Below are 21,307 nucleotides of genomic sequence, written 5' to 3'. Positions count from 1 at the left end.
TAGAGAAAGTGTACTCCACGAAGCTGTAGATCTGATAAATTAGAGATAAGGACTTCAATAGGTCTACAAACCCTAAAAGAACCCTATCAAGTTCAGCAAATGCCACGAGGCCAAAAACAACAGAAAATTATAAAGCATATGAAAAAAACAGATGATATGGATAACCCAAGCCCAAGCACCCAAATCAAAAGACCAGAAGAGACACAGCACCTAGAGCAGCTACTCAAAGAACTAAAGATGAACAATGAGACCATAGTACGGGATATAAAGGAAATCAAGAAGACTCTAGAAGAGCATAAAGAAGACATTGCAAGACTAAATAAAAAAATGGATGATCTTATGGAAATTAAAGAAACTGTTGACCAAATTAAAAAGATTCTGGATACTCATAGTACAAGACTAGAGGAAGTTGAACAACGAATCAGTGACCTGGAAGATGACAGAATGGAAAATGAAAGCATGAAAGAAAGAATGGGGAAAAAATTGAAAAAATCGAAATGGACCTCAGGGATATGATAGATAATATGAAATGTCCGAATATAAGACTCATTGGTGTCCCAGAAGGGGAAGAAAAGGGTAAAGGTCTAGGAAGAGTATTCAAAGAAATTGTTGGGGAAAACTTCCCAAATCTTCTAAACAACATAAATACACAAATCATAAATGCTCAGCGAACTCCAAATAGAATAAATCCAAATAAACCCACTCCGAGACATATACCGATCACACTGTCAAACACAGAAGAGAAGGAGCAAGTTCTGAAGGCAGCAAGAGAAAAGCAATTCACCACATACAAAGGAAACAACATAAGACTAAGTAGTGACTACTCAGCAGCCACCATGGAGGCGAGAAGGCAGTGGCACGATATATTTAAAATTCTGAGTGAGAAAAATTTCCAGCCAAGAATACTTTATCCAGCAAAGCTCTCCTTCAAATTTGAGGGAGAGCTTAAATTTTTCACAGACAAACAAATGCTGAGAGAATTTGCTAACAAGAGACCTGCCCTACTGGAGATACTCAAGGGAGCCCTACAGACAGAGAAACAAAGACAGGACAGAGAGACTTGGAGAAAGGTTCAGTACTAAAGAGATTCGGTATGGGTACAATAAAGGATATTAATAGAGAGAGGGAAAAATATGGCAAACATAATCCAAAGGATAAGATGGCCGATTCAAGAAATGCCTTCATGGTTATAACGTTGAATGTAAATGGATTAAACTCCCCAATTAAAAGATATAGATTTGCAGAATGGATCAAAAAAAAATGAACCATCAATATGTTGCATACAAGAGACTCATCTTAGACACAGGGACACAAAGAAACTGAAAGTGAAAGGATGGAAAAAAATATTTCATGCAAGCTACAGCCAAAAGAAAGCAGGTGTAGCAATATTAATCTCAGATAAAATAGACTTCAAATGCAGGGATGTTTTGAGAGACAAAGAAGGCCACTACATACTAATAAAAGAGGCAATTCAGCAAGAAGAAATAACAATCGTAAATATCTATGCACCCAATCAAGGTGCCACAAAATACATGAGAGAAACACTGGCAAAACTAAGGGAAGCAATTGATGTTTCCACAATAATTGTGGGAGACTTCAACACATCACTCTCTCCTATAGATAGATCAACCAGACAGAAGACCAATAAGGAAATTGAAAACCTAAACAATCTGATAAATGAATTAGATTTAACAGACATATACAGGACATTACATCCCAAATCACCAGGATACACATACTTTTCTAGTGCTCATGGAACTTTCTCCAGAATAGATCATATGCTGGGACATGAAACAAGCCTCAATAAATTTAAAAAGATTGAAATTATTCAAAGCACATTCTCTGACCACAATGGAATACAATTAGAAGTCAATAACCATCAGAGACTTAGAAAATTCACAAATACCTGGAAGTTAAACAACACACTCCTAAACAATCAGTGGGTTAAAGAAGAAATAGCAAGAGAAATTGCTAAATATATAGAGACGAATGAAAATGAGAACACAACATACCAAAACCTATGGGATGCAGCAAAAGCAGTGCTAAGGGGGAAATTTATAGCACTAAACGCATATATTAAAAAGGAAGAAAGAGCCAAAGTCAAAGAACTAATGGATCAACTGAAGAAGCTAGAAAATGAACAGCAAACCAATCCTAAACCAAGTAGAAGAAAAGAAATAACAAGGATTAAAGCAGAAATAAATGACATAGAGAACAAAAAAACAATAGAGAGGAGAAATATCACCAAAAGTTGGTTCTTTGAGAAGATCAACAAGATTGACAAGCCCCTAGCTAGACTGACAAAATCAAAAAGAGAGAAGACCCATAAAAACAAAATAATGAATGAAAAAGGTGACATAACTGCAGATCCTGAAGAAATTAAAAAAATTATAAGAGGATATTATGAACAACTGTATGGCAACAAACTGGACAATGTAGAAGAAATGGACTATTTCCTGGAAACATATGAACAACCTAGTCTGACCGAGAAGAAATAGAAGACCTCAACCAACCCATCACAAGCAAAGAGATCCAATCAGTCATCAAAAATCTTCCCACAAATAAATGCCCAGGGCCAGATGGCTTCACAGGGGAATTCTACCAAACTTTCCAGAAAGAACTGACACCAATCTTACTCAAACTCTTTCAAAACATTGAAGAAAATGGAACACTACCTAACTCATTTTATGAAGCTAACATCAATCTAATACCAAAACCAGGCAAAGATGCTACAAAAAAGGAAAACTACCGGCCAATCTCCCTAATGAATATAGATGCAAAAATCCTCAACAAAATACTTGCAAATCGAATCCAAAGACACATTAAAAAAAATCATACACCATGACCAAGTGGGGTTCATTCCAGGCATGCAAGGATGGTTCAACGTAAGAAAAACAATCAATGTATTACAACACATTAAAAACTCGAAAGGGAAAAATCAATTGATCATCTCAATAGATGCTGAAAAAGCATTTGACAAAATCCAACATCCCTTTTTGATAAAAACACTTCAAAAGGTAGGAATTGAAGGAAACTTCCTCAACATGATAAAGAGCATATACAAAAAATCCACAGCCAGCATAGTACTCAATGGTGAGAGACTGAAAGCCTTCCCTCTAAGATCAGGAACAAGACAAGGATGCCCGCTGTCACCACTGTTATTCAACATTGTGCTGGAAGTACTAGCCAGGGCAATCCAGCAAGACAAAGAAATAAAAGGCATCCAAATTGGAAAAGAAGAAGTAAAAGTGTCATTGTTTGCAGATGATATGATCTTATATCTAGAAAACCCTGGGAAATCAACAATACACCTACTAGAGCTAATAAACAAATTTAGCAAAGTAGCGGGATACAAGATTAATGCACATAAGTCAGTAATGTTTCTATATGCTAGAAATGAACAAACTGAAGAGACACTCAAGAAAAAGATACCATTTTCAATAGCAACTGAAAAAATCAAGTACCTAGGAATAAACTTAACCAAAGATGTAAAAGACCTATACAAAGAAAACTACATAACTCTACTAAAAGAAACAGAAGGGAACCTTAAAAGATGGAAAAATATTCCATGTTCATGGATAGGAAGGCTAAATGTCATTAAGATGTCAATTCTACCCAAACTCATCTACAGATTCAATGCAATCCCAATCAAAATTCCAACAACCTACTTTGCAGACTTGGAAAAGCTAGTTATCAAATTTATTTGGAGAGGGAAGATGCCTCGAATTGCTAAAGACACTCTAAAAAAGAAAAACGAATTGGGAGGACTTACACTCCCTGACTTTGAAGCTCATTATGAAGCCACAGTTGCCAAAACAGCATGGTACTGGCACAAAGATAGACATATAGATCAATGGAATCGAATTGAGAATTCGGAGACAGACCCTCAGATCTATGGCCGAGTGATCTTTGATAAGGCCCCCAAAGTCACTGAACTGAGTCATAATGATCTTTTCAACAAATGGGGCTGGGAGAGTTGGATATCCATATCCAAAAGAATGAAAGAGGACCCCTACCTCACACCCTACACAAAAATTAACTCAAAATGGACCAAAGATCTCAATATAAAAGAAAGTACCATAAAACTCCTAGAAGATAATGTAGGAAAACATCTTCAAGACCTTGTATTAGGCGGCCACTTCCTAGACTTTACACCCAAAGCACAAGCAACAAAAGAGAAAATAGATAAATGGGAACTCCTCAAGCTTAGAAGTTTCTGCACCTCAAAGGAATTTCTCAAAAAGGTAAAGAGGCAGCCAACTCAATGGGAAAAAATTTTTGGATACCATGTATCTGACAAAAGACTGATATCTTGCATATACAAAGAAATCCTACAACTCAATGAAAATAGTACAGACGGCCCAATTATAAAATGGGCAAAAGATATGAAAAGACAGTTCTCTGAAGAGGAAATACAAATGGCCAAGAAACACATGAAAAAATGTTCAGCTTCACTAGCTATTAGAGAGATGCAAGTTAAGACCACAATGAGATACCATCTAACACCGGTTAGAAGGCTGCCATTAAACAAACAGGAAACTACAAATGCTGGAGGGGATGTGGAGAAATTGGAACTCTTATTCATTGTTGGTGGGACTGTATAATGTTTCAGCCACTCTGGAAGTCAGTCTGGCAGTTCCTTAGAAAACTAGATATAGAGCTACCATTCGATCCAGCGATTGCACTTCTCGGTATATACCCGGAAGATCGGAAAGCAGTGACACGAACAGATATCTGCACGCCAATGTTCATAGCAGCATTATTCACAATTGCCAAGAGATGGAAACAACCCAAATGTCCTTCAACAGATGAGTGGATAAATAAAGTGTGGTATATACACACGATGGAATACTACGTGGCAGTAAGAAGGAACGATCTCGTGAAACATATGACAACATGGATGAACCTTGAAGACATAATGCTGAGCGAAATAAGCCAGCCACAAAAAGAGAAATATTATATGCTACCACTAATGTGAACTTTGAAAAATGAAAACAAATGGTTTATAATGTAGAATGTAGGGGAACTAGCAGTAGAGAGCAATTAAGGAAGGGGGAACAATAATCCAAGAAGAACAGATAAGCTATTTAACGTTCTGTGGATGCCCAGGAATGACTATGGTCTGTTAATTTCTGATGGATATAGTAGGAACAAGTTCACAGAAATGTTGCTATATTATGTAACTTTCTTGGGGTAATGTAGGAACATGTTGGAAGTTAAGCAGTTATCTTAGGTTAGTTGTCTTTTTCTTACTCCCTTGTTATGGTCTCTTTGAAATGTTCTTTTATTGTATGTTTGTTTTCTTTTTAACTTTTTTTTCATACAGTTGATTTAAAAAAGAAGGGAAAGTTAAAAAGAAAAAAAAAAAAGAAAGAAAAACAAGGAAAAAAAAAAGATGTAGTGCCCCCTTGAGGAGCCTGTGGAGAATGCAGGGGTATTCGCCTACCCCACCTCCATGGTTGCTAACATGATCACAGACATAGGGGACTGGTGGTTTGATGGGTTGAGCCCTCTACTATAAGTTTTACCCTTGGGAAGACGGTTGCTGCAAAGGAGAGGCTAGGCCTCCCTATATTTGTGCCTAAGAGTCTCCTCCTGAATGCCTCTTTGTTGCTCAGATGTGGCCCTCTCTCTCTGGCTAAGCCAACTTGAAAGGTGAAATCACTGCCCTCCCCTCTACGTGGGATCAGACACCCAGGGGAGTGAATCTCCCGGCAACGTAGAATATGATTCCCGGGGAGGAATGTAGTCCCGGCATCGTGGGACGGAGAACATCTTCTTGACCGAAAGGGGGATGTGAAAGGAAATGAGATAAGCTTCAGTGGCAGAGAGATTCCAAAAGGAGCCGAGAGGTCACTCTGGTGGGCACTCGTATGCACACTTTAGACAACCGTTTTTAGGTTCTAAAGAATTGGGGTAGCTGGTGGTGGATACCTGAAACTATCAAACTACAACCCAGAACCCATGAATCTCAAAGACAGTTGTATAAAAATGTAGCTTATGAGGGGTGACAAGGGGATTGGGAAAGCCATAAGGACCACACTCCACTTTGTCTAGTTTATGGATGGATGAGTAGAAAAATAGGGGAAGGAAACAAACAGACAAAGGTACCCAGTGTTCTTTTTTACTTCAATTGCTCTTTTTCACTCTAATTATTATTCTTGTTATTTTTGTGTGTGTGCTAATGAAGGTGTCAGGGATTGATTTAGATGATGGATGTACAGCTGTGTGGTGGTACTGTGAACAATCGAAAGTAAAAAAAAATAAATAAAAATAAAACAAAGCAGTTAAAAAAAAAAAATAAACCACATGGGAAGTCCAGCTGTTTTCAGCTCGCAACAGGAAGGAGCCGAGTTCCTCAAGTTTTTGCCAAGTCAATGCAGGAGACCACAGCTGGGATCAGAGGATAGAGTCTGTATTATGTGGAGGAAATACCTGGACTTACAGAGGTCTAGGTTGTGACCCTGTGTGAGGCAGGGCAATTCTCTGAGCCTCAGTTTTCTCGCCTGTGAAATGGGTAGCTTGCTGCAGGAAACGGTCAATTAGCTGGCTTGCCTTTTTCACTCATTGTTCTAGGATGAGTATCTAGGCGGGGCACGGGGCCTGCCTGTCCACCCCTTAGCTAGTCTCTTCCAGCTAAAGGTCTTTTCCTCACTTAAAAACCACTCCCTGCGCTGCCATTTATTGTGGGTGGACTATGTGCTGTTGCAACCTCTACAGAGGGCAGCTTGGCCAAAGAAGACCCCACAGCACACTGGCCTTCCCTGCCACGTGGGGATCAGTTTTGAAAACTGGGGTTTGTCTCGTGACTGCAGACACAACTCCTTTCCCCAGTATGGGCAACAATAGAGAGTATGGGCTTTCAGAGGAAGGCAGACTTGCTTTGAGTTCTTGATTGCCTGTTTATTCACTCAATGGCTGCTTTTTTTTTTAATTCAATTTTATTGAGATATATTCACATACCATACAATCATCCAAAGTGTACAATTGGTTGTTTGCAGTGCCATCGTATAGTTGTGCATTCATCACCCCAATCTATTTTTTGAACATTTTCCTTGTGCCAGAAAAAGTAATAATAAGAATAAAAAATAAAAGTGAAAAGTAACACCCAAATCACCCCCCTACCAAAAAAAAAAAATAATGCATCTCATAAAAGTTTTCAACGTTGGCACTATGAAAGATACTGCATGCATCCTCATGGTGCTGCTTACAGAGTGGACAGCTTTGCGGAAAAAATATTAAACCAATTATCTGTGAAATGGATTATGGGCAGAACAAGGTAAAGCCTAGGTTTTATCTCTGTTTTTGTCATATATATATATATATATATATATATATATATATGTGTGTGTGTGTGTGTGTATGTATACACACACACACACACACACACTTATATTCACATGTATATATATTCACATATATTTATTCTTAACATAAATATTCAAAAGATTAATTTACCCAATTTTCTGCAAATTCATTTATAACACTGGTCATAAGAATCCTTGACTCTTCATCAAAGACTGAGAATTTCATTTCAATATTGTAGAAGGAAACTGTAATTTAAAGTAACGGGATTAATTTTATCTTTCATTTGGTTCGAGAAATTTTACACTCTGTAAATTTGATCCGAAATGCTCTCCATTTTAAAGCAAACCAAACAATGATGTCTCATCCTTAATCTTTGGTTAATTTAACTCCAAGGGCAAGAACCCAGCACTTTTGGCTCCACATCCAAAAGCAAAACAGGTTGTTACCATCCTGCTTTGCTTCAACTATTTGAGCAGTTGCCTGTGCTCTATACAGTTGATGGACATTCTACAAGTCCCCAAATCCTTGACATTTATTGGCCAACAGATTTCCAGTCCATATAATGGCCATGCTGAACATTTATATCTCACAAGATCATTTTTACCAAGAAAATAACTGTTTCTTCCTATGACTTCCTTTCTGCTTCAGGTGTCCCTCTCCTTATTTCCCTGTTGTTTTTATGAATCATATCATATTTCAATTTTGGAAAGTTAAAAGTTGCAGCAATATCCAAAATTTGAACAATATTCCTAGCTATGGATAAGCTGGAAGTGGGAGTTGGAGAAGGCTGAGACCTATATAAGAGGAATTGATAAAGGCAGGATAGAATATCTTCTATAGTTTTCTGTTGTCAGGTCTATATGGTTGGTTATAAGGCCATATAATGCTCTTACTGGGGAGGTGTGAGGTTCCTGGTTCATGTTCACATTGGCAGGGTCAGGGGATCAGGAACAAAAGTAGTGAAAAAGAGACTTAGAAATCTCATATGAGTGAAAAGACACATTTACATGATATTTCAGTAAAGCAAACGAAAGCAAGATGGCTAGAGAAATCCATATGTCCACTGTCTGAGGAGATAAGAAACACCACTGCACATTTCATTATCCCTTTCTGCCTTCAGAGAACTGGCCACCATGGAGAACCCATGGCCCATTATGCATGCATTCTGTTAGGGATACACTGCACACAGTATGGAACAATACATGTAGACTTAGCAATGGGTGAAGTCGATGTTTCAATAGACATAAAAGAAGATGTGGATTCCAGCCAGGTTTTCTCAAAAGAGGAAGAGATTATTGAAGACAAAGTTGCTGTGGAAGGATGTGTCACTTCAGTAGATATGGGTGGAAATGAGGCTCCAGTAGCTGTGGATGTAGTAGTTATATTTGGAAGGGGGCCCATTGTGGGCTTAGGAAGAACTAAAGTCGGGGATGTTGATGTAGCTGGGATTCTGCTCCATGCAGATGTTATTGTAGGGTGAGTGACAGACATGGAACCAATAAATAAGGTGTGGTCAGTTGTAACAGGTGATGTGTTCATCCTGCTAAAGGTTAGAGGTTGAGACACAGTCCTAGAGTTGGCAGTCACAGTGGCTCTGGAGGATGCTCCAGGGGATGGAGAAATGTATATGTGATTTTTATAGACACAGGGAAAGAAGTTTGGAAACCAGTAATGATATCATACATTTTAGTTGTAGGAGTGGTTTTAGAGGGTATAGTGCTTATAGTAGCAAAGGGTAGGGCTGTAAACTTAATGAATGGGTGTGTTGGTATCATGCCAGAAGTGAGAAATGTGGATTTTGACTCCTCTATTGAGGAGGAAGTTATAACTTGAGGAGCTTTGGATACAGTTGCCAGAGGGGAACCTGAAGGGAGACTAGACAGGATCCAAGTCAGCATAGGTGAAGTAGTAGCATTCGAGATTATAGATCCTGAAGTGGCACCAGAAGGATTTAATGGGAGTGTGCTTCCAGGAGTTACAGATGTGGTTGTCTTCTCAAATGTGTGCTTAATGTCAGCCAAAGTGGTGGGGATAGTTCTGGAAGATGTTGATAATGAAGAGCTCTCAGAGAACCCAGGAGGAATTCCAGATGTGGGGGTTGATGGCATTGTCATAACAGCTCCAGATACAAGACTAGTCTGAGAGGGTGCGAATGTTGGCAAAGACCCAGAAACAAGGTATAGAGTTGCTGCTTCCATCTTGTTGGGTATAGATATATGAGCAGTGGTAGAAATTGGAAATTGAGAATCTTCAGCTGTAGGTGTATTCCAGGAAGTCATAAGCAGGGACTGAGTATCATTAGATGTGATTCCTGTTCCTGCAACTGGAAGTTCAACCATGTGGGATGTAAGTGGCAAAGTGGTCTTTAGTGTAAAGAACTCAGCTCCAGTACCATAAGGCAAAAGAAGAGATGATGTCAAAGAGGATATGGATGGGGTCAGTGGAAAGTACGAAACAGGGGTATTCATAGACAAGGCACTTTTTGTTAGTTTAGCTGTTAAGGAAGTATTTTCTGATAAGGAAGTCATCTTTCCTGTATTAGAAGAAAGGTGAATGGTGGCTTTCACACTTTTTGTGGGTCCAGGAGTGCTCTTAAAACTAGTCAAAGATGGGGAAAACTGAATATTCATAGAAGTATGGAGATTACCTGAAAGAGTAGGTGAAAGCACATTTTCAGGCCCAACAGTTCTGGAATAAGTACTTATGAAAGCTGTCTTTACACCAGTGCTGACAGTAGATAGAGAGCTGTGAGTAATCCCAGGTAATACGCCCAGAGCTGTAGCATCATCTCCTTGTGATGGTTGTTGGGTTGTTGTCAGAATTGGTGAAAATGTGGTCTTTGGATTGGAGAAAAGAGCTTCAGTGTTCTTAGAACTGAGTAAAGAGGAGGCAGTGGTGCCCATGAAAGGAGTTGCTATTCCAGATTTAACAATGGTTGGGATGGTTTTCACAGGAGGAGAAGTTGACTCTGTTGGAAATGAAAAAGATGTAGGTGTGATCCTGGAAGATAACTCTGTCATTTCTGAAGTAGTGAAAGCAGAAGAAACCAATGTGTCTGCATATGTCATTGGTGTGATATCCAATGAGGATGTTTGTATAGTTGTAGTAGTCCTAGGAGTTATTGAAGACAACAAAGTAGAGAATAATCCAACAGTTGTGGAGGTATCAGAAGAAACCACTGCAGGTGAGAAAGCAGAATCATTAACTGGCAGTGAAGACCTCTCAGACATAGGCCTGGAAGTGGCTATAGAGGGACTTTTCAAACAACCTGAGCGTATTGTTTTAGACTTAGTCATTAGTGTTGTAGTGTCCAAAATGTTTCAGGAGATGAAGGCAGTGACATTAACTGGCAGTGAGGATATCTGGGAGGTAGGAATGGATGTTACCATAGAGATTTTCCCAAGAAGTGTTGTATATATGTTTGGAGCAGACAGGTCTGTAGCAATTCAGTCAGAAGAGGTAACTAAAATTTGCCTTTGATAGTCCATCTGTAGAAAGAGATAGGGGCACAGGGGAAGCCTGTGTGCTTCCAGAAATGGGAGAGGCAATTGTAGTCATCTCAGTTTGAGTCCTAAGTGAAGGCAAGTATGAAAGTGTTCTGTTGATGTTCATAGGATTTGATACTCTGCTTATCCTGGAAGGTGTGGTATCTACAGATGACATATCTTGGCTATATGAGACACGGTAAGTCACAGAGGTGGATCTTACTATTGTTTCCCCAGATCTGGAAGTATATACTGAAAAGGCACTTGTGCTTTCTTTTTCAGGGGTCAAAAAGGTGGTGTTTGCCAGAGTTTGTGAAGGGAGAGCTGTTTTCCCAAGACTGGTAGACATTTCTGAAACATGAACACCTACTGTGTCATTTGAGGTCGAAATAGCTATAGTCTGTGTGCTACCAGAAATGGGAGATGAAGCTGAATTCCCCTCAGGAGGAGTCTCAAGTAGAATTCCTGAAGGTGAATGTGTTTGGTGACTAGAACTTTTTGTACTCTCAGAAAGTTCTGTATCTGTCATTTCCAAGGATGAAGTACCCTGGGAGTATGAAATAGAATTATTTGATGGGGACATTTCTGTCACCTCCATAGTTCTAGAGATGTTTTCCATGGAGGTAGTCATCTGCTCTTTCTCAGAAGATAAGGTAGAGGTGCCTGTCACCTGTAGGGTGGGTGGTGTGTTTACAAGATATGTGGAAGATTGAGAAATGTGAACATTTACTGAGGTAGTAAGGTCATTGGCAGAGGTGTGTAGGGGCCTGTTCTCATCAACAGAGGTTTCTGTGGTGTCAGTAGACAAGCTAACAACATCTGCACCACCACTCAAAGTATACGGAAAGCTGAGAACTTGTGTAGAACTCTCCAGCATTGTAGGCTCCACCACTTGAGAGGTAGGTTGGGTTGCTACTGGTGTAGATGCAGTTGAGGCCACATGAGTGGAGGACACAACAGTAATCTCAGGAAGAGATGTAGAGCAGGTGAGATTGTGTGTGAGTGGGGTTACTATGTCAGATGAAGTGGAGGGAAGGGTGGTCTCAGCCTTAGTTGCCATAGGAGTTGGGGGTCTCAGTGAAGGTACTGGAGTTTCTGTCAGAGAGGGAATTGTCATGGGTGTCATCCTGACAGAGATCACTGTGGCCTCTGAGGTGGTGAGAATTGAGTCTCTGTGGGGAGGCATGGTATCACTGGTTGTGGAAGCAGTCTGACCTGATAGTGTGTTCACAGATGACAGAGTTGAGACATCTGAGAACATAGATGGGGAGAAAGCCCTGGCCAGTGTTGAGGACTCAGGTATGCTCACTGTGGCCTCATTAGAAACCACCATAGAGGTGACAGCAGAGGTATTAACTGATAGTGAGAACATATGGGTAACAGGCACAGGGGTAGCTGGGGAATGGGTAGGTTTAGGCTGTGGAAGTAAAATGCCTGCAGACAAGGACATAGTTGTACTGTCTGAAGGGGTAGTGGTGAAAATGGTCCCCAATATCCTTGTGGTGGAAACACCCAAGGGGATAGGGAATGTCTGTGTGCTCCCAGAAGTGGGAGACGGAGCTGAATTCCCCTCAAGTGGATTCTCTGAATTCCAACGTGCTGTATAGGTGTGGGTGGAATTAATGATTTCTATAGTTCCATTGTATGAGTTCTTCGGTGTGGTTTTCACAGATTTTGTCAAAAGCCAATTTTCTTTCTCCTCAGTAGTTACAGTTTTATCGTCCACTGTGACAGAAGTCTTTTCTATATCAGGAAGAGGGGAACTGGTTGCAGAGGTTGTCAACATTTGTGCAGATTCATCTGTTGTTTCCAACATTGTTGAAAATGGAGAAATCTGCAATGTAACTGCTGTAGGTGATTTTCCCTTAAGATAATGGAAAGTTGTTTCTTTTCTTGTCACAGTAGCACTGAAGCTTTGTGTTGTCACAGACTTTGGTACAGAGGCTGTTGTCTCTCCAAATGTAATTGTACCATTTGTTTCTGTTTGTGTGGTCTCAGAATGGCTCACCTCAGTAGAAAATTTTTGTTTGATGTTAGCAAGTATAGATTGCATATCTGTTGGTGGAACTGCTGTCTCCCTTGGTGTTGAAGGAAGTTCATTTACAGCTACAGTGGTCATAGGAGTTGTTTTTAATAGTGAGGTGATAAGTATACATTCAGTTGGTTTGGGTACAGATGTAGTTCCGGAAACTGTGGAGAAATTAGCAAACCATGGAGGTGTCAATTTGGATAGAGTTGTATGTCTGGCTGAACCAGTAATAATAGCATCAGCAGCAGTGGTAGCCTCACTATCTATGGATACTTCTGGTGGAGTGATACTGTTAATAATTGTGGAAGAATGTTCTGCATTAGAAGTACTCCCACGGATTGCTGATGTGAAATTTTCATTAGGTAAAAATGCAAGCATGGTGCTTGTATTTATAAATGTCAGAAGGGTCTGGTCTGGCCTGGAAGTCCAAGTGGTCTTACTGGTAGAGAATACATGGGCAGCTTCAGTGAAAACTGACTCAGATGCCTTGGGTGTGGAAGCTAATCTAGTGGAAATCAAAGGAAGCATGTTTCCACCAGGTGTGGGCCTTTTCTCAGTATATAGTGGTTTTGTGATTGTGGAGGAAACTATAGTTTAAGCCACGTAGGTGCAAGTGTGATTCCAGGAGTTAAGGTTGTAAGTGTAGTCTCAGCATCAATAACTGTCTGTGCACTCTGATCTCCAATGAATGGAGAGGATGTCCTGAAAGAAAGGGCCATAGAAAAGGCCTCTTTAGGTGTAGAGGTAGATATGGCATCCTCCACTCTGGGTGAAGAGACATCCTGGAAATTCATGGATGTCAATTCTGTTTCGGCTTCTTTTAGGACAGGAGTGGTCCCAATAGGCCTAGTTTGAAGCATCACTGAATGAACTGTAAATGTTATTGGCATGTCAGTTGTCGACAATGTAGATGCTGTCTGATTTTTGGGAAATACAGAGTCCACTGGAACAGCTGCTGTGGAGATGAGCACAGCCTCCAGTGTGACTGTCAATGCCATCCCAATGTGATTAGCCATAGCTGAAGCCTGTTCCCCTGTGGACCGAGGTACAGTTCCAGCAGCTGTAGATGCAAGAAATACCTGGCCAGCTGTGGAGATAGGGAGTATACCAATATCTGTAGATTTGTGTTTGGGCCAAGATGTCATTGATATGGACCTTGAGTCAATAGATGAGAATAAAGTTGTTGTCTTTATAATGGCAGAATGAGATCCGGTCGTTGAAGTTTTTGAAACAACTGAATTCTTGGTAAATCCAGATGTGAATAGGAAAGCAGTAGCTGCAGTTGGATGAAAGGTCTCAGTAGCAACTACTTGAGCCATTTTTGTTGTCCTTGTGCTCTCTGAAGATGGGGATCTAGTTGTTTCCATGGAATTGGTACTAGTGCCTATGGATGTACACTTGGTAGGCAGAGTGATGGTAGGCTGAAGTAGATAAAATGTCTGTTGCTAATGTAGCTGTCTCAGGTATGGATGTCTTAAAGTTTTTTGGTGCAGTCATTGTTTCCAGAGTAGGAGATGTTGTATCAGAATATGACCTGATTGTATAATCAGTTGCAAATACAGGCATACTTTTAGACACGATGGTAGAGGAATATTCAGTCTTTTCTGGTGTTAGTCTGGTAATTTGGGATGGAGTTGTCAAATCTATTTGCTGTGAAAGAGTTGTACTTGTTCCTTCAATGGTTATATTTTTAGAAACAACTGAAAAAATTAGAAAGCATGTATTACTTTGGATTCAGCTTTAGAAATTAGAGACAATTCTTTTAAAAGGAGCCCTATGATTTCTTATATTTTTAAAGAGAAACTAGATATCACAGATATAATCAAATCACTCAATTATTTGGTTGTTCTTAAGATGATTTCCTACTTTCTAAAATCTTTACCTGATTCTTCTAATACCTTGGTTAAGAAACTAGTAGGAGGACATCCAACCTATATCTATTCCATAGTGTCTCCATAAAAGATATAGCCTCTCTGAAAAGAGGATGCACACTAGTGTCTGGTACTGCTTAAGATGATCAGTTTTGAAAATGGACCAATTCCTTAAAAGACAGAAGCCATCAGAATTTATCCAAGAAGAAATAAACAACCTGAAAAGCACTATGTCTATTAAAGAAATTGAATTTTTTTGTTAAAAATATTCTCCTAAAAAAGAAGAATAGCTTTGAATTCAAATAGATATAGTTTCAAATTCCGGCTCCATTACTTACTCATTACATGACCTTGGGTTACTTACTTAACCTCTCTGTGCTTCAGTTTTCTCCTTCGTAATGTGAGAATTATAACACCTACCTTATAAAATTGTTGGGAGATTTAAGTGAGTAAATACATGTAAAGCACTTAGCATAGTGGCTGGCACACAGTGAGCATTCAAAAAAAAAAAAAACGGTGAATTGTTGTTAATAAAAGCTTTTGACTTTAGACTTGGTCAAACTTCAGTCACTCATCTCAACCCTATAGACTGAAAATATTTTGATCTGGAGCCCCAAGAATAAAATGTTTTAACATGCACCACTTATGTATGTATATTTGTTTATCAATGTACACATGTGTATAGATAAATACATCTGCTTTATGTACATTATAAAGATACACAAAAATAGAAATTTCCAAAGGATGTGATAAAAGTAAATATAAATAGAAGTTACAATATTTTCTTCTGGCACTCTAATGGATTGTCTTGTACACACCCTAGAATGTGTGCAGCCAGCTTTAAAGACCACTGGAGCCTAGCTTCCACTTCAATTCAAGTCAATTAAATTTAACAAGTATTGTCAATACTATTCTAGGTCCTGTGAGAAATCTATACATAGAGTTTATGGCATAATTCCTTCTTTCAAAGAGTTCACACTCTTATTGGGAAAGTCTTATATTACTTAAATATTTTAAAAACAAAATACAAAATAATATTTTTAAAACAAAGCAATAAAATAACACAACAAAACAATAATACAGTTTATAATAAAGTGAATGATGGAATATACTCAGATTCCAAGTATTTCTAAAGTGCAATGGGAAATCAGTGCACTGAGAGATTAATACTGGCTTCAAGCTAATGAAGAAAGTTTCTCTTAGAAGATGTAGGCCTTAGAGAAATGATGGGATTTGGGTAGAGAAGGCAAAGACAAAATGGCAAACTTTCATGAAAGATGCAGAGTAGGGAGTTCCAAGACTCAGTCCTTCCACCAAAACAACTATTAAACAGGCGGGAACTGTCTGAAACAATTATTTTGAAACTCTAGAGGCCAGAAAAACACTGCACAGTATCCAGAAAAAAGCGGGAGAAAGAGACTGATAAACTATGGTAAAGGACAGTAAATTGCTCTCTCTGCATGGTGCCTACTGGTGCCCATCCCCCAGTCTCATGGCAGGCCACCTTGGTGTCCAGTCCCTGGCTAGCTGCTGATGACAGAAAGGAATATAAAAAGCCTCTTCCCCAAGAAGAGGTGTGGGCACAGCCATCACTGATCACAGATTTTGATTAGGGAATTCCCTGGGAGCCCAGTTCTGAGGGCAGCTATTGTTTCAACCGGCCCTGGACAAAGGTGGCAGCAGCCATTGTTTCAACTCTCCCCAGAAGGAGGCGGTGGTGGTGGAGCTTTAAAGATGCAGGGCTTCCTCAGGGCTACAGGGGATAGTTAGCTGAAGAGCAACATTTGCTGGGCAGGCCAGTAAAGCTCAGCTTTGGAGAGTCCTTCGAGAAGCCATTGACATCCTTCTTGATCCCCTCCCAGGGCACTTTGGAGCCAGTCTGTGCCCTCTTTATTAATCCTTGTCCGTGCTTTGGTTAGTAAAGACTGTCTTGGGAAAGTCCATTCCAGGGTGCTTGAGACAATGAAAAGAGTGTAAAGACTATAGAAATGGACAGTCTGGGACAAAGACCTGCTGCCTTCAAAAACCCGGACAGTCTGGGTCAACGGCCCACCAGCTACAAACACCCAGGAGACAGAGGTCTGTCTCCTAGGAAACAGAGGGGGCACCAAAATCTGTAAACAGGGGACTCCAAAACAATTAACAAGCAAAAGTCCAAGACAAGACAGAGGCCTAAAAGGACAGGGAAAACTGCACAGAGCATTCACCTTGTGCAGACCTTACTGATAAGAGGGCTAAAGCCAAGAAAATCTATCTTGTCACCATCTGGTTATAAAACCAAGAAACAGACATCTCAGGGATTAAACCCCAGTGCTAACATTTTAGAATAAAATGTACTATGTGGAGAGAGTGACATCATCAGCATGGCAACACAGACAGCTACTGAAAACCTCAGAGAAAAATGATTCAGTCAAACAAAGGACAGTTCTCACTTGTTCAGTGCTCTGGAGAAAGATATAGACTAGAAAAAGGATTCCACAAATGCTGAATCAAAGAAAGAGAAAAATATCAAGTAGGAAACTTCTGTCCCAAACTGGCCAGTCCTCTATCCTCCCCCGCCTCACTCAGTCTCACACAGCTCAGGAAGCACCCAGAGGCAGCAGCTGGGATCCCTCCCACCTCCTACCAGGGACACAGGGGTGTAAATCTCCCTGGCAATGTGGGACATGACTCCCAGGAATGAACCTGGCCCTGGCATCGTGGGACTGAGAAAGTTTTCTTGACCAAAACAGGGAAGCAAAATGAAACAAAAGAAAGTTTCAGTGGCTAAGAGATTTCAAATGGGGTTGAGAAGTCACTCTGGTGGGCATTCTTATGCACTATGTAGATAACCCTTTTTAGTCTCTACTGTATTAGAATAGCTAGAAGGAAATGCCTGAAACTTGAACTGCAATCCAGTGTACTTGATTCCTGAAGATGATTGTATAACTATATAGCTTTCATGGTGTGACTGTGTGATTGTGAAAACCTTGTGACTGACACTCCCTTTATCCAGTATATGGACAGATGAGTAAGAAAATAAAGACAAAATATAAATAAATAGTGTGGGGGGGGGGATAAGAGATATAGGATGTTTTGGGTGTTCTTTTTTATTTTTATTTTTTCTGTATTTTGAGTAATGGAAATGTTCTAATATTGGTTGTGGTGATGAATGCACAACTATATGATGATACTGTGAGCCACTGATTGTGTACTTTGGATGGATTTTATGGCGTGAGAATATATCTCAATAAAATTGCATTAAAAATGGCATTGGGGGAACTGGATATTCATAACCAAAAGAATGAAAGAGGACCCCTATCTCATACCTTACATAAAAATTAACTCAAAAGTGGATCAAAGACCTAAAAGGAAGAGCCAGGACCATAAAACACCTGGAAGAAAATGTAGGGAAGCATCTTCAATATCTAGGGGCAGGTGGTAGTTTCTTAGACCTTACATCCAAAGCACAAGCAATGAAAGAAAAAAATGGATAAATGAGAACTCTTCAAAGTTTAATACCTCAGTGCTTCAAAGGACTTTGTCAAAAGTGTGAAAAGGCAGCAGACACAATGGGAGAAAATATTTGGAAATCACATATCTGATAAGGGTTTGATGTCCAGCATATATAAAGAAATCCTAGAACTCAATAATAAAAAGACAAACAACCCAATTAACAATGGTCAAAAGACATGCACAAACATTTTTTTGAAGAGGAAATGCAGATGGCTACAAGCACATGAAAAAATATGCTTCACTAACTGTTAGGGAAATGCAAATCGAGATATCATCTCATACCTCTTAGAATGGCTGCTATTAAACAAACAGAAAACTACAAATGTTGGAGTGGATATGGAACAATAGAAACACTTAGTCACTAGTGATGGGAATGTAAAATGGTACAGCTGCTGTGGAGGACAGTTTGGTGGTTCCTCAGGAAGCTAAGTACAGAGTTGCCTTACCACCCAACATTCCCACTTCTCCGGATATACCAAAAGATCTGGAAGCAGGGACACAACCAGACATATACACACTGATGTTTATAGTGGCATTTTTCACAATTGCCAAAGATGGAAACAACCCAAATGTCCAACAACAGATGAATGGATAAACAAAATGTGGTACATACATATGATGGAATATTATTCAGCAGTAAGAAGGAACCATGTCGTGAATCACGTGAGAACATGGATGAAACTTGAGGACATTATGTTAACTGAAATAAGAGAAACACAAAAGGACAAATATTGTATGAGCTCACTGATATGAGCTAAGTATAATATGCAAATTCATAGACATAAAATATAGAATATAGGTCACCAGGATATACAATGAGGTTAAAGAATGGGGAGTGGTAGCTTAATATGGGCAGAATGTTTAACTAGGTTGAATTTAAAAGTTTGGAAATGAATAGAGATGATGATAGCACATTATTGTGGGGACAATCAACAGTGCCATATGGTGTGTGACTGTGGTGGAAAGGGGAAGTTTAGAGGCATGTGTATCACCAGAAGGAAAGTTGGAGTTTAAAACATGGCAATGTATAAAACAGTGAATCTTGTGGTGGACAATGTCTGTGATTAACTGTAGAAATATTAAAAATCTTTTTCATGAACTAGAACAAATGTACAACACTATTAAAAGGAGTTAATAATAGAGGGTATATGGGAAAAAATGTACCTATTACAAATTACAGACTATAGTTAACAGTAATATTTTAACACTTTCATCAACAGTTATTAATGTACTACACCAATTCTATGGGTCAAAAATAGGTGGCAATAAAGGGCATGGGAGGATTTAGGTTTCCTTTTTTATTTTTATTTTTATTTCTTTTATGGAGTAATGAAATGTTTTAATATCAATCGTGGGGTTGTATGCACAACTGTGATGATATTGTGAGCCAGTGATTGTACATGTCAGATGGTTTGTATGGTGTGTGAATATATCTCAATAAAACTGCATTAAAAAAATGTACATCATGGAACAGAAGAATATAAGACAAACAAAGAAATAGGAAATGGTGACCCATCCAAAGAAAGAGGATAAAAATACTGAAAACACCAAAAAAGAAGACAAGAATGTGGACATAAGAAACAAAGCCTTTAAAAAGGTGTGCCCATTTGAATGCATTATGTCCTCCAAAATGCCATTATCTTTGATGCAATCTTGTGTGGGCAGATGTTTTAGTGTTGATTAGATTGTAATTCTTTGATTGAGTGTTTCCATGGAGATGCGACCCACTCAACTGGAAGTGATAACCCTGATTAGATAATTTCCATGGAGGTGTGGCCCTGCCCATTCAGCATGGGCCTTGATTAGTCTACTGGAGCACTATAAAAGCTCAGACAGAAGGAGTGAGCTTGCTACAGCCAAGAGAGACACTTCGAAGAACGCACAGGAGCTGAGAGAGGAGCTGCAGCTTACAGAGACATTTTGGAGGCCTTTGAAAGCAGACTATCGCTCCAGAGAAGCTAAGAGAGGACAAATGCCCCAAGAGCAACTAAGAGTGACATTTTTGAGGAGCTGAGTCTAGAAAAGAACATCTTGGGAGAAAGTCATTTTGAAACCAGAACTTGGAGCAGACACCAGCCACTTGCATTCCCAGCTAACAGAAGTTTTCTGGACACCATTGGCCATTCTCCAGTGAAGGTGCCCGATTGCTGATGTGTTACCTTGGACACTTTATGGCCTTAAGACTGTAACTGTGTAACCAAATAAACCCCTTTATAAAAGCCAATCCATTTCTGCTATTTTGCTTAGTGGCAGCATTAGCAAACTGGAACAAAAGGGGATGCTAAAAATGCTCAAGGAGATGAAGGAAAGTACAATGAAAGAAATAAACGATATCAGAAAAGCAAGGAACAAGGAATATGACAATCTTGGTAAAGAGGTAGAAATTTTTAAAAGTAACCAAACATAACTACTGGAGTTGAAGACCACAATAACTGAAATGAAAAATGCTCAGGAGGGTTTCAAGAGCAGATTAGAGCTGTCAGAAGAAAGAATCAGTGAACTTGAAGACAAGACACTTGAAATGAGTCAGTTTGAGGAGGAGAAAGAAAAAAAGAAGTATTAAAAGCAAAAATAGCCCAAGACACCTCTGGGACATCATCAAATGCACCAATACATGCATTATGGGAGATCCAGAAGGAGAAGAAAGAGAGAAAGGAGCAGAAAGAATAGTGAAAGAAATAATGAAAGAGAAAGTCCAAGATGCAGCAAAAGACATGACTATGCACTTCTAAGAAGCACAGAGAACACCTGAAAAATAAATGTGAAGAAAAACACACCTCATCATATATTGATTACACTATCAAGTGCACAGGACAAAAGGGAGAGTTCTGAAAGCTGCAAGAGAAAATTCTGAAAGCTGCAAGAGAAAAGCAACATGTTACATACAAGGGAGTCTGAATCAAATTGGGTGCCTATTTCTCATGAGAAACCATGGAGGCAAGAAGGCAGTGGGTTGAAATACTTAAATTGCTGAAGGAAAACAACTGCTAGGCAATAATCTTATATCCAGTGAGAATCTCTTCCAAAAATGAGAGAGAGATTGAGACATTCTCAGGTAAATGAAAGCTGAAGGAGTTTATCACCACTAGACCTGCCCTACAAGCAATGCTAAAGGGAGT

General features: G+C 39.4%; 1 protein-coding gene across 1 annotated transcript in view; it reads right to left on the bottom strand.

Annotated features, from left to right (window-relative positions):
- The window catches only part of ADGRG4 (adhesion G protein-coupled receptor G4), a 131,226-nt gene that overhangs the window by 53,544 nt on the left and 56,375 nt on the right, over positions 1–21,307 (bottom strand). The window contains 6 exon segments of the mRNA XM_037822767.1: positions 7,459–7,553; positions 8,511–8,936; positions 8,939–10,763; positions 10,765–13,424; positions 13,427–14,240; positions 14,242–14,522. Of these exon segments, the coding sequence (XP_037678695.1) occupies positions 7,459–7,553; positions 8,511–8,936; positions 8,939–10,763; positions 10,765–13,424; positions 13,427–14,240; positions 14,242–14,522 (6,101 nt within the window).

The sequence above is a fragment of the Choloepus didactylus genome, chromosome Y, assembly GCF_015220235.1.
Source record: "Choloepus didactylus isolate mChoDid1 chromosome Y, mChoDid1.pri, whole genome shotgun sequence".
Taxonomy (NCBI): domain Eukaryota; kingdom Metazoa; phylum Chordata; class Mammalia; order Pilosa; family Megalonychidae; genus Choloepus; species Choloepus didactylus.
Note: the sequence above shows the minus strand (reverse complement) of the source record. Positions and strands in the feature narration are given on the sequence as shown.